This window comes from Megalops cyprinoides, chromosome 1, assembly GCF_013368585.1.
Source record: "Megalops cyprinoides isolate fMegCyp1 chromosome 1, fMegCyp1.pri, whole genome shotgun sequence".
Lineage (NCBI taxonomy): Eukaryota > Metazoa > Chordata > Actinopteri > Elopiformes > Megalopidae > Megalops > Megalops cyprinoides.
Window position 1 is genome coordinate 48,024,228 of NC_050583.1, and position 14,736 is coordinate 48,038,963.

Here is a 14,736-nt window from a genome sequence, read left to right on the forward strand (position 1 = left end):
TCTCTGGATAAGAGCGTTGGCTAAATGAGTGCAATGAGCAATAAGCCCTGATGAAGACGTGAGTGCCGAAGAATGTGCTCTCCTCATCCACAGCCATTAATTTTCATTACATTCCAATATGCATTTTTGTAAACCCCCGTAGTTGTTTCCAACTTGGTGAGTGCGGTGTGTTTCTTCCTGGACGTGACCTTAGTGAAAGGCAAAAGAACGGCTCAATGAGAAGTCCAGCTGTGCAAACGATTGCAGGAACTGAGTGGAACTGCATCATAACCTTTCCGTGCATGATCGTGTCTCCAGAACAGATGCTATCGGTTCCGTCCGTGTAGTGTGAGATTTCGTGCGCGCTGTGAGAGGACCTGCACCGTTGCTGGGACGATAGCACGTGCGCACGGCACCGCGTGAGAGCCGCGCCAGGTAGACCGGGCAAGCTGGGATGTACGCGCAGCGCTTTTCTGCATTTCACAAATCACTGTGATCAGCCAAGCTGGGCGCTGTTGTTTTATGGTTCAAGCAAATCCAAGCCCCACAGGTGTTTTTCAGCTTGCGTCTCCACGGTCAACCAGTCACGAGTGTGTTCTGCGCACTGTTGTTTATTCTGTAATGACTGCGTCTGAAAGGCAGCTCTGACTGTTCGGAGAGGTGAATAATGGTTACAACTAATGCAACGTGTTCTCAAGTCACACAGCTCGGACAGCACAGCACCGAGCATCCAATCAAGCAGGAGGAATTCTGCGTTCCTCTTCGCTGTCTGAAAGCCGGTGACCAGCTTTTCGGGATCCAATCGGTTCTGCGTCCACAAGGGGGCGCCAGCGTGACTTTTTGTAAGACAGGGGAGAAAACGTCTTAATGGCTTACTTTTGCATGGTATACAATTTCTCATCTCAAACCAACAAAAATGACAAGAGCCAGAAAAAGCATGACAAATTTGCATCGTATAACTCACCTCTACCATCTGCTGTTATTTAACTACTTCATCTTCCTTACTTAGATAGATAGATAGATAGATAGATAGATAGATAGATAATACTTTATTGATCCAAAAAGGAAATTTCCGTTACATCCCAGTTTCCTGTTTATGATCCACTTTCAGCTGGTAGGTAACAGAAGGTAAAATCCAGCTTTACATGGAATGTGATCATAATTTTCATGAATGACATTTTACCTTTCTGAGTACTGATAAAAGCAATAGTGGCTTGCCAGAAGTTTTGTTCTAGCTGTAGTGGTCCTTAGTCATTTTTTATTACCTGTATTACCACAAAACGTTTAAAATGTTGATTTATCAACATTTTATAAATCCTTGTCATTGTGCATTTATTGAACAATACTCTGGCGCCCCCTCCTGGTCACCTTCAGCGCTCTCGCGTATAAGCAATGCGTTCTGTTTCTCAGCGGTGATTATGAAAGTGAAACTGAAGCAGAGTTCCCGAGTCATACCAGCGAGGCAGTGTAAGACGGAGTCTGTAAAATGGCGGCTAAAGCGTCATTTCTCGAAGAGGATCTCAGTTGTTCTGTGTGTTTTGATGTCTTCAAAGACCCTGTCCTCCTGAAATGCAGCCACAGCTTCTGCAGAGTCTGCCTGCAGCAGTGCTGGAAAGAGAAGAGCTCTCGGGAGTGTCCCATCTGCAAAAATAAGGCCTCTGCAGAGGATCCACCTCTGAATCTTGTTCTGAAAAACATTGTGGAGTCCTATTTAAAACAGAAGGCTGACAGTGAAGCTGCAGAGAAGAGCGAAGCTCGCTGCAGTCTTCATGGAGAGAAGCTTCTGCTCTTTTGTGTGGAGGACCAGGAAGCTCTCTGCCTTGTGTGTCAGACTTCAAAAAAACACAAAACCCACCAGCTCTGTCCAGTGGAAGAGGCTGCACAGGATCTGAAGGTATTATTGTATTTAAACATTAGCACTGTCAGAGGTGATGTTGTCTAAAACATGTATTTTAGTATGAGTGACAAATGTTTGGGCACAAAGAGTACCTTCTGAGAGTTATGTGATGAGCCTAGCACAGACAAGAGAGCTATAACCAGGTAGCGAGTTTCAACCAGTGAGAGACAGACATCAGTGCGTCAGGTCCAATATGCAGAGTGTGCAAATACAGATATTTCACCACCACAACAGAGAGAAACCTTTCAAAAAAATCTATGTCAGAACCTCTGTAATTTCCATTCACCATATTCATATGAATCATATTCATATTCAGATAATTTCTACAGGGCTGAAAACTGTGGTCATAATGTCACAGCTTTGACACAATACAAATGTATAACTTATGTATTTTTAATCCCACATATACAGTACCATTCAAAAGTTTGGACACAACTTTTATTCTTTATTTTGACTATTTTCCATATTTTAGAATAATAGTAAAGACATCAAAACTATGAAATGACTCATAATATCTCATAAATTACTCTTAATTTTTTTATTGTAATGTGTCATGATTACTTCATTGGGTAAGACTCTGTTGTGTTTCTTTCTCACTGGCATGTTCAGTTAAGTGATGCTTTAACTTCATTCTAGGAGGAACTCAGGGCCGAACTGAATCCTATTAAAGAAAAGCTGCAGAGATTCATTAAAGCTAAACAAGAGTGCAAGAAAACAGCACAAAACATCAGGGTGAGTACAGCAACAGAGTACTAAGATCAACTTCAGAACAAATATCTACAGAAACAACATTTATGATTAATATTGTTGTTCTGAACTGCAGAGTCAAGCCCAGAACACAGAGAGGCAGGTAAAGGCAGAGTTTGATAAGCTCCACCAGTTCCTGCGAGATGAAGAGGTGGCCAGACTAGCTGCACTGAGGAAGGAAGAGGAGCAGAAGAGTCAGATGATGAAGGAAAAGATAGAAAACCTCACCAGACACATCTCAACCCTTTCAGGCAAAATTACAGTTATAGACAAGGCCATGAACTCTGAAGACATCTCCCTCTTAAAGGTAGGAGTTCGGTTTAACTGTAGTGTCCTGGATGTAAACACTGACTGACCCCAGTTATAACCCGTTTTCACATATGAACACCGGACAAGATCCAGAGAATCAGGTCCAGAACTTGGCCGGAATTGCCCTTTCACACATGCAGCACACAACAGGACATTGTCCATGACAGACGTGTTCTAACCTACAGGAAATACTCCGGTTTGGTTTAGGTGAGGGGCGGTGCCTGGGTAGAACATGCAGGAGGCAGGACATGATGCAAAAACTACGCTGCAGAAATTGCAGTTGCTGTATTTGAAACCGCCTACTGCACACTGTGTACTGCGTACTACACAAGTATACACTGTATACTGCATGCTATTTTTCAGTGTAGTACCCAGTATGCGACCATTAATAATTACATTTGTGGTATGTTACATTGTCGCTTGGTATCATTGCGAGTTTAGAAACGTCCAGATTTCCTTGTGGTGTTTTCCAGTTAGACACCACTTGCATTCTCACGAGTGAAAAGTATTGACGAGTTCACGAAAAGCATTCACGAGTTTCAGGTGTTTTCTTTTCAATGTCTTACCTTTCGGTGGTATGGGCACATAATGTGGCACGGAGGAGGAGAAGGCGAACATAGCTATTGTACTTTTGGGTAGCCTATAAAAAATCACACATAGCCATCCAAATGGTGCCACCGGTACACATAATTTATTATTAATTACACATTTATTATAACAGGAAGGTACGTTTTTGTTGTTCGCTATGTAATGTTAGGTCACCAGTTCACCTACCTCACTATATCTATCACTATTACTTAGCTACAGCTTAGCTAGCTACTAGCCAGATAATAAACTACTAACCAACGTTATTAATCATCGTAATAGACAAGTTTGGGCAGTATAGCTATAGCTAACTATCTCTTTAATGATCATTGGACTCAAAATAGCATGTATTTGAACGTATCCGCAATGTCAACAAAACAGTGGAAAGCAATGTACAGGCACGCAGAAAAGAGCACGAGGCAGATGTTTGTATGCTTCCGGTTTCGCGCCAGTCACATGATAGAAGGATAGAAACTTCATCAACACGCCCACTCGCTTGCGGTGGATTCTCTGGAACATTACCTGCTCTATTCACACATGGGATCACTCCGACATGAGACGGACTTTGTACTAGGGAGCTGGCAGAATGAAGTCCGTCACATGTCTGGTCTGACTGATTCAGACTTGTGTTCTCACATACAGCCCCTCCGGGTAAGGGCCGGATACGTTCCAGCGTCCAGTGCATGTGTGGAAGGGGCTATATTGACAGAGTTTGTCTCTGAAAAAGAGAGACTCATGTAAATTCATGTAAAAATGACTAATTACTAATTAAAAATGACAACATATCTAAACAATTGAACATACATAAAAGTTAAAAAATTAAACACAGTTGTTCTAAAGTGGCAAGCAATTTCACTCATCAGCTCTGGTTTATTTTGAAAATAAAATTTGTGTCACTGTTACAGCCAGGTTTATCCAAAGGAAACTACTGGCAGGTTTACGGCTATCGGTTAGACAACACACCCTGAATTCACTGTAAGTGTTTTAATTGAAAATTACTAATAAGGTTAGACATTTGTGTGGCACTGATTGCTTAGATGAATTCTTAGATCCTGTTTGAGGCTGATATGTATGTATGCTCAAGCTATAGGACTAGTATGCATTGAACAGACACCTTAACTGGCTGAGCCAATTAGGATACTCCACAACTCCTCCCTATGATTTGATTGATTGGTATACAATAACTACTATTTTATTTTCTGAAAATAAAATAATAATTCTGTCATGTTTCTGTATATTTCAGACCTACAAGGACACCAAAGGAAGGTATGTAGGATCTCACAGACTCTTGTCTATTTCAGTCACTTCAAACCCCACAGCATGAGTGACTCCTGCTTGTCATTACAAAGCCCAGTGCACACTGCAGGATCCAGAGCTGCTTTCAGGGGCTCTGATAGATGTGGCCAAACACCTGGACAATCTGCAGTTCAGAGTCTGGGAGAAGATGCAGGGGATGGTGCAGCCCAGTAAGTTCTAAAGGAGATAGATGCATGGACAATAATCAATGATTCAGCAGAATCATCAGATGATGTGCATATATTTTTAAAAAAGGATATATGCATGTGTGTGTGCATGTGTGTGTGTTTGTGTGTTGGTGTGTGTGTGAGAGTAACTTAAGTCCTTGGTGGGTTTGTGGGCTTGGGGCATAGTGTTCTGGAGAGTGACCTGGAGAGGATAAATTAATCTCCTGATATAAACCATGTGCTCAGGTTCTCATGCTGAATCATTTTCTAAGCTTTCTGAAAGCTGCCAATGCTTTGCTATGTTTTCATATGAAAATTTGTGTGTTATGAAATCACTTTTGGTTTGCGTTCACCTCATATGATGGCTCTGATGAGATTGTTGACACTTTGTTCTTATTTGATTATTGGAACAGCTATGAAAGTTGTGTTGAATCCTGCAATTGGTGGAACTAACCCAACAGTCACAATTTCAAGCTCCAGTTGCATGGACACATTAGTGATTTAATCTTAAATTACTTGCTTTCTAGCATTAATTCAGTCACCTATAAATATGGCTCTGTTCCCTACTTAGCGCTCTCTTCATCGGGACACTCATTCTGCTTCTATATATTTGTGGCCAAAACCAAATAAGTACCTTACACTCTGTGGGCTTGTTGGGCACCTTTCTTTGATTAGCATTGATGTTAAGCTGTATGTAAAAATTCTTTCCATTTGCACTGAAACATACATGTCCAAGCTGAAGTTTGAATAGAAACGACCCCCAATAAAACGGTCTACCTTGCAGAGAGAGAAATCTCTAGGAGGCCTCTCTTAATATGATTTCTTAGGCTAAATTCTATTATTGGGCATTCAGTTCAATGGCATCCAGTCTCAATCTGGCTTGACCCCAGCACTCTGGTATCATGCAAACTTACTAATTCTTTTTAAAAGTGTCTCACTACTCTCTACCACCTTTTTGAATAGAGATCTTCCTCATACAAACAGCAATATAGACTGAGATGCAGTATAGCATAAGACAAATGTATTTTTCAAAAGCCCTCATTGTGAACTAATTAATTTCAGCTTCATGAATCACTGCGTTTACACCAGATCTCATATGATGAAGCTCCCACCTTCTCCCTGTGTGTGACCTCTGTCCTCTGAGGACAGAGACAAAAACAAAAAATAATAAACTTTTTGAGCACGCTCATTGGTGTTGTGCTTCCTATGCAGCTGAAGAGGAGTCCTGTCCCATATGCATGGACACCTTGCGGGACAAGCAGACGCTAAGATGCACACATAAGTTCTGCTCTGGCTGCCTCAAGGCTGCGGTGGAGTTGATGGGCCCCTGTTGTCCAGTTTGCAAGGATGTGTTTGGAAAGTTAGAGGGAAACCAGCCCGATGGAAAAATGAATGTCACCTACCAGAAATGTAGCCTCCCAGGATATTCCTTCTGTGGCACTATCGAGATTGACTACCTCATTCCCAGTGGGAAACAGACGGTGAGAGCCCTTAGTTTGGTTTCTCCTAAGCAGAGAAGCTTTGTGTGGTTTTTCTCCCCAATGTGTCTTCCCCTCTTACATTTACATTACATTATTGTCGTTTAGCAGAAGCTCTTATCCAGAGCAGCTTACATAGGTTACAATTCTTACATCCATCATGTCCATTTATACAGCTGAATATTTACTAATGCAATTCTGGGTTGCGCAGCCAAGGGTGCAACAGCAGCACCCCAGCAGGGATTTGAACCTGCAACCTTTTGAGTACGAGCCCTGCTCCTTACCACTATGCCACACTGCTGCCTTGTATGGGCAGGCATCTGTTTTTTTGCTGGGTACGGCCTAATGCAGGGTGTTGCAGGCATTATTTCTGTAGCTTTGCTGTGGTCAGGGCATGTACAGATAAAGGCTCCCCTGTGCTGTGGCCCTCAACGCCAGCTTTCAGAAGAATGATCTTGTAAGTGAAATTCTGGTTCCAGAACAAACATCCCAATCCAGGGAAGCCGTTTCATGGAATCCGAAGACGGGCCTATTTACCAGACAACCAGGAGGGAAGGGAAGTGTTGAGGCTTCTGCAGAGAGCCTTTGACCAGAGGCTGGTTTTCACTGTGGGGATTTCCAGGACCACCGGAGATGAAAATGCAGTCATCTGGAACGACATTCACCACAAGACCAGTATGCTTGGAGGACCTCAGAGGTGCTATTTGGGAGTTGGGACAGGGATGGTGGGGTTTGTTTTGTGTGAGCATGTAGTGGTCAAAGTGTATTCTGTGTTTGCCTCAAACAGAAAGGGTTTGACAAGACTGAAGATAAATATAACTATATTTCTGTGTCAGTCCTGGGAAGAGATTATGGCAAGCCCCATTCAGAATGTCTTAGACAGGAAGTTTACTCCCGGGACACCCAATGTACTGCCAGGCAACTCAAGCTATTTTAACTTTACAATATTATACCCCCTAGTGGTCTGGTCTGCAACTGATTGCTGTGTCGCTACAAGACCAGGCTTGTGTCATTATGCTGGGTGTTAACACAGATGTGTGCTCTTACTCATGGCTTTTTCCCTCCTCCTGCAGTTTTGGCTACCCAGACCCTGACTACCTTAGGAGAGTGAAGGAGGAGCTGAAAGCCAAAGGCATTGAATGAAACGGCGCTGGAGGGCACTCAGTGCAATGCCACAGCCCGATCCGTCTGAACACCGAAAACGGAATTCTTTCAGGGCTAATCAGCACCCAGTAAAAATTTAGAGAAAAAAATAAAACATTTAAAACAATGAAATCTTATGGGAGGTGTTAGACATTGGTAGGAATTTTTGATTGATGACAAAATAAAGACTTGAGTTTGAGTTTGATTTTTGCAACAATTGATTCAGAACTGAGATGCCTACCTAAATTAACAAAAAGGACAGAATGTCCACAGATATTAAAAGCAAAATACAACTGTGTAACAAAGTTATAAAAATCCTTTGAAAATAAGATCTGCTTTACAAAGTTTACATTTAATTAAACATACTGTCAGATAAGTAATTTTTGGAAGTATAGATTTTTTACCACATCCCTACAGGAAACATAAAACTTGGGTGCTACATATTCTCAAAATTACTGATTTTTGGTGTGAATGTACATAATTTTCTTACTTCACGCAGTAAAAATATGGTCACTGCTGTGTTTCCCTGAGTGCTAACTTTAATTTCACATCAGGAGGAATCATATTACAGAAATGCTGAAGAGATTCACTGAAGTTAAACAAGAGTGTGAGAAAACACATCTACACAAAGGACTTGGTATTTATATGCAATACAGTGTCTACAGTTAAACACATTTCCACAGTACATGAGTAGCAGTCACCATCTTGGCCCTGTATGTTTTTTAAGCCTGTAACAGGGACATAGAATGAAGCACAATATCAGTGAATGTTCAGAGGAACATCCTATTACTCTCTTCTGATCTTAGTAAAACTCATTTTCATGATTTTAAACATTGTATCATATGTAACAAAACCGTAAGTGAATGCAAAGTTATATTTCACGTTTAGTTTAGGGAAAACATCCAGAATGTGTAACATTAAATCAAATAAAATAATGCTGGCTGTAACACTGAAACATTTAATAGGTAGGATAATTATTATTATTTTGTAAGGAAGGTTCTTGCTATTTTGTAATTGCATCTAGAAAGATAACTGTCAACATCTCTGATCACCACTAGGAGATTGTATGGAGAAGCTTTACTGAGTGCTGTGAGAGCCGAGTGTCTTCTGCCTGACCATTCTGTACTCTTTGTTACTGCCTGTATGTAAAAACATCACACACCAACATGTTATTCTTCACAAAACACCCTGTATTCTCGGCTGAAGTGCCACGGATAATGTATCTTTCCTGGGCGGAGCAGATTGTCTGCTCAAACGGCCTTGACTGGTTCCTGCTCTGGGTGAATCTAAGGAGTACACTGGCTGTTTTCCGGTCAGCAATACAGGTGGTTTCATCTTGCTGAAGTTTAATGAGAATGTTTTAGGGAGTTTTCTGTTCTTTATCAACTGCTAACCACAGAATGTTTCAAAGCACAATCATAACTTTTTTTTGCATGAATACTGTCTACAAATGATGCATGAGTATTCTGAGAGTTGCACGCCCTATCACCTCATAAAAAGCATGATGTACTTAAATGCAAGTGGGAGTTGCTCTGACTTTTCTCTGTGAGTTGTTGGATGACTTTTCCCTTGAGAGCTTTCAGAATAAATACGGAATTGCCTCATTACATTGTATTTGTTGGGTTAGGCAGAGAGTCAATAGATGTGAATTATTCAATAATACTTCATACCCTACTGCATTTGTTCAGCATTAGACTTCAGTTTACCTTTTTGGAGATAAATCCAATGCTTTTGTATTGGCTGGCCAACTTGCCTCTCAAGATTAAACAGGAAGGTGCTGAGAGTGTCTGGCAATCAGAATCTAGCCTGCAAACGTGCATCCTTTGCCTCTGCAGATCTGGCCAATGAAGTTGATGATCTGCCCAGTGATGGTGTCTGGAGCAATCATAATGAAGTCAGCTTTACTGAGTGCCTTTGATGGCATGTTTGACCAATAATTTGTGTATGAATCTGTCAGCATGTTTATTGGGTTTGGCTGAGAGTCAATAAATGTGAATTATTCAATAATACTCCATATTCACCTCCTGCATTTGTCCAATATTAGACTTCATTTGTGTTTGTATCACCCAGTCAATGTTCCTCTCAAGGTTAAATAGGAAAGTGCTGAGAGCGTCTGGCTCCCTTAACAATGAGACTCTAGCCTGCACATGTGCACCCTTTGCTTCCTGCTGCAGAAAAGACCCCAATCTGTCATTCTCGACATCTCTGAATTTCAGTCAGTTTATTTTGGAAGTCCACCTGATTTTGGCCTACCAGGTCTCTCCAAACCCTGGTAATACTGTTCGCAAGGCCCCTATTACCCTCTTGGCCTCTGATTATAAATATGCATTAAACAGACAACATTAACCCCTCATAATCAACTTTCCTCTTAGTCCCCAGAACACAGTGAATTTTTAGCAAAAGGGCTCATCTTGCAGGAGCTTTGCATTGAATTTATAGTACATCTGCTGGACGGAGCCTGGTGAATGGGACAGAAGTGTCATTATGATCAGAAACATTAGCTGACGTAGCATTTCTGTTATTACGCTGCATAGGAGGATATATTTGACTGAGCCTTGCCACAATGACGCCACTATGGCAGCAAACCCTGGAGCATTGCACAAAAATAGTACTATCATAAACCCCCTTTCACAAATGCCATAAATCCCATGCATTTATTGAACAAGGCTTTGGCACCTTGTACTGAACAACCTCACTGCTCTCCCATTTTGAACGCTGGTGTCTGAATGTATATATATAAACATGTTCACGTTTTATTTTTTATAATATTTACAGGAACATCAGAGGCTCCTTCCACTACTCCTGATAGACCATTATTTAGCCCTGCCCCTTTAAGAAACAGGCTTTGGCAGGTGGCTAGCACTGTTGCTGTGTTCTGCTTGGGAACGATAAAAGTGAAAGTAACTGAGAGGGAAGTTCCTGAGTCAATTGAGAGAGACAGGGTATGAGCAAGTCTGCAAAATGGCGGCTAAAGCTTCATTTCTCAAAGAGGAGCTCTCTTGTTCTGTGTGTTTTGACATCTTCAAAGATCCTGTAGTCCTGGGATGTAGCCACAGCTTCTGTAGAGTCTGTCTGCAGCGGTTCTGGGAAGAGAAGAGCTCTCGGGAGTGTCCCATCTGCCGCAGAGAGTCCTCTAAAGATACAGTTCTACCTAACCTGGCCCTGAAAAATATTGTGGAGGCCTACTTAAAGGAGAAGACAGAGAGTGAAGCTGCAGAGAGGAGTGAAGCTGGAGAGCAAAGGGAAGATCGCTGCAGTCTTCATGGAGAAAAGCTACTAGTCTTCTGTGTGGACGACCAGGAAGCTCTCTGTGTCGTTTGTCAGATTTCCAAAAAACATAAAAACCACCAGGTCTGTCCAGTGGAAGAGGCTGCACAGGATCTGAAGGTATTCTATTTCAAATATAATATTAGTTTTGAAATACATGATTTTCTGAAATATACAATTTAACACAAGTAAAACAAATGCATATATAAAAAGAGAGAGCTGTATATGCTGACAGAAAATGGTGCTTTTTGGTCTAGTAAGGAGAACAGAGCCCCTACCAAGAAATAGAGAAATCCACAGTGACAGGAAAATCAGTTAAACCCAGTTAGCACTGATGTATTCAATCCAATTTACTGAATGTACAAATATAGAGCAGAAGAGCCTCCACCACAAGAGTCAGAAAATCTGAAGGAAGCGACTGCAGGCAAAATCTCTCCATATATGTCACATGTGTAATAGAGCAGGTGGTGTTAATTTTGCTTATCGCATTTTTGAGCTGCCAACACACCTTCATCTGTAACCAGAGTTCTTTTGTTGCATTTGTGGGGTGTTTCTAAATACATTCACAGATCGCTCAAAATCTTCTGTTCAGCAATACAGTAAAGTACAGAGGGTTTGTGTCCATGATCACAGTTGAGATACACATTATATTACTGTATATTATACAAACATTTTACAAAACTATGTTTTACCACCTTTCATTAGTTTTCTACATATTCTAACTAATTAATAACTAAATAAAAACTATACAGGACAAAAATTGCTTGGACAAATTTTACAAAATTACCCCTGACAGTTTTTCTTACCACAACTCAAGATAACAAATAACTTAAACTTTAAAACAAATTATCACGAAGAATGCGACCTAGGTTCCTCAAATCAGACATTTAACTGGAAGAAAAAGAGCTTGGATTTAAGTGACAGGTTAATGTTAGGTTCATAACGTCATAATAGATCTTCAGTTTTAGGATGTCCTTTTGACATCCCAAGGTCAGTATCAGAAAGACAGATGTGGAGAGCAGAAACTCTACATTTATCACCAGGTTTGACTGAAAGCTTAACTGGAAATCTTTTATCATATTTCATTATAAACAAGGTCAGCAGCTACAGTCTGTCAAAGATGACCTGAAGAAGAACTTATTTTGGGATAGATGTTGTCTGTCTCATTTAAAATAAATTCACCTGTTTTGGGAACTATACATCAGTTTGTGGATATTTTCCACCTGTCATCAGTAATGAAGAACCTGTTACATGTTACTGACCAGGCAGTGCATCACTGAGAGGGGAGGGGGCCTTTAGTCAGAGGCTGCAGAGCAGGTTTGGCAGGAGAGTAGGGTGTAAAGACAGCCTGAAGCTGACTGGGAGCTGTCCCTGTTGCTGCCTGTTAGACCAGCATTTGAGATGTAAATGGAATAGAAGCCATGCCCAGTAGCCAGTATAAGGGGATGAGCAGCAGTGAGATGTGAGAATATGCTGGTCAAGCTGCAGAATTCTGGGTAAGAAGGAGACGCCTTGGTGATGCATGCAGGGAGACCAGCACACAAAGTTAAAATAGTTCAGATGGAAGAGCCTTAGGGCCTGGACTAGGATGTGGGCTGTGTATGAGGTGAGAAACTTTCTGCAGGTATAGATGATGAATCTAGTGCTCCAGGTCACTGATGCTGTATTCTCCGTGAACAATATCTTGTCCAGTATCATAAGGATCTTAGCAATCTGAAAAATGTCCGTAACAAGTCATGCCTGAATGACCTTGTCATTGGAGTGGATCCCTATGCACTGAACCAGGATCTCATTTCAGGATGAGCTCAAGACTGCACTGAATCCTATTAAAGAAAAGCTAGAGGAATTCACTAAAGCCAGAAAAGAATGTGAGGAAAGAGCAGAACACATCGTGGTGAGTACAGCAACTGGGAACAAAGTTCAGCTTCACAACACTAACAAACAGAAAACACAATTAAATTGTGTTTAGTGATGTGTTTTTGAATCATAGAGTCAGGTCCAGAACACAGAGAAGCGGATAAAGGCTGAGTTTGAGAAGCTCCACCAGTTCCTGCGAGATGAAGAGGAGGCCAGACTAGCTGCACTGAGGGAGGAAGAGGAGCAGAAGGGGAAGACTATGAGTGAAAAGCTGAAGATCATTCAGAAGCAGATCTCCTCTCTCTCAGACAGAATCAGTGCAGTGGAACAGGAGCTGAAGGAAGAGGATATAGCATTCCTCAAGGTAATCCCACTGCAGCCTCTCTAACCCACATGTTTAATCCAGTTTCAGCAGTGTGGAGGGGTGCTGAAGGAGCTGGGGTTGTAACCAGGAGGTTGCAGGTTCAGTGCCCAGCTTGAGGGACTGCACCTGAACTGCTTCAGTAAATACCCAGCAGTGTGAGCTATGAGTAAATATATGAGCAATGTAAGGCAGGTAGGAGAAGTTTCTGCAAACGAATTAATTACCCATAAATATCAGTCTGCAGTATTTCTATAATCTTAATATGCATTCACTCTCTCTGCTCCCACAGTGACCATCAGCCTCATGTGCGGATCACTGATCAGGGATCAGTGTATCTGAGAGCAACAAGTAGGGAGCAGTATGGAATGCAATAGCCTGCTAATATAATAATCATTAATAGACAAAGAAGAAAATTGATTTCTCATGCAGTTTCCATGCAGATTTCCCAAAGTCCCTTTCAGATAAGTAGTAGTAGAAGTATAATAACATGATAAGGAGGAGGTGATCAGCACATTTAGAGGAAAATTAAAAGCATTAATCAAACAGTGTAACATACTAGATAAGTAGATGCAATGAAAATTATTACAGAAAATGGAAATCGACTCTCAATAAATGGGTTTTTAAACAGATTTAAGCATTGACACAGCCTGGTAAAGCATCTCATAATGTTGGGGCTGTACAGAGAACACTTAGTCTCCCTTTGGTTTAATGCCGATCATAGGAACTCTAATAAACCCTTCATATATAGACCTGAGAGCCCATTGTGGTACAGAGAGAATCAGGAGCTCAGACATGTACTCAGGGGCTACACCATACAGTGCCTTACAATAATTTTAAGTAGATATTCAAATAAAGTCTTATTAATAATAAAAGCAACTGGTAGCAGGTGCAAAGATTGAAGTGAGGTGGTTCCTTCTGTCAGATTTAATTTTTACCAGCTGCAGCATGGCTGGGCCTGGCATATTTACATGATTTACAGAGTTAGGATCTGGCCTCAGGTTGAGATTAACAGGATCGAATTCAACATGATACCAAGAGTGAAAACAGGTCTCACTTCTGATATTGAATCCAGCAGCAGAATCAGCTTTTCCACAAGAATTCCATGCATTAGATTCAGAATGTACTATAATCAAATGTGTTCAAACTGTACTTGAATGGAGGTTTTTGGTACACAAGTGTCATACTAACACTAGGCTCATGGGTGTAAATTATGGGGGGGATGGGGGGGTTGTAACCCCCCCAATAATCAAAACTGGCCAATACAGCCCCCCCAAATCATCATATTCATGGAGACCTCAACCCCCCCAATGTTCAACCCAAAGTTACGCCCTTGACTAGACTACTCATTTAAAAATTGTCATATAAATTACACGTACCGACACAGCCATTTCCTCAGAACGCTACATGTTAATCCCAACTCGAATGATGTTCACACATTTCAGTAATTTATTATGTGATTGGGGCTCAAACTTTCAATATTCAATGGTGTTATTTTTGTACATGTTACCGTGTTGTAGTTATACTATATCTGATGAAAATGAGAGATGAACAAAAATGCTTAGACTCAGTGATGTGCTAGTTTAAACAAGTATCATCAAGAGTGCAAATTTTAATGATTATTTTTCATGCTTGTTCCTTATGAAACTC

The 14,736-nt window shown here is 41.2% G+C and overlaps 1 protein-coding gene across 1 annotated transcript in view; it reads left to right on the plus strand.

Moving 5' to 3' along the window:
* Positions 1-1,433: 1,433 nt before the first annotated feature.
* Positions 1,434-14,736, plus strand: part of LOC118789594 — a 17,406-nt gene continuing 4,103 nt past the window's right edge. The window contains exons 1-11 of the mRNA XM_036546107.1: positions 1,434-1,873; positions 2,513-2,608; positions 2,700-2,930; positions 4,761-4,783; positions 4,865-4,983; positions 6,193-6,461; positions 6,938-7,155; positions 7,532-7,590; positions 10,543-10,988; positions 12,667-12,762; positions 12,859-13,089. Of these exons, the coding sequence (XP_036402000.1) occupies positions 1,466-1,873; positions 2,513-2,608; positions 2,700-2,930; positions 4,761-4,783; positions 4,865-4,983; positions 6,193-6,461; positions 6,938-7,155; positions 7,532-7,590; positions 10,543-10,988; positions 12,667-12,762; positions 12,859-13,089 (2,196 nt within the window). The 5' untranslated portion in view covers positions 1,434-1,465. The remainder of the gene's footprint in view (positions 1,874-2,512; positions 2,609-2,699; positions 2,931-4,760; positions 4,784-4,864; positions 4,984-6,192; positions 6,462-6,937; positions 7,156-7,531; positions 7,591-10,542; positions 10,989-12,666; positions 12,763-12,858; positions 13,090-14,736) is intronic.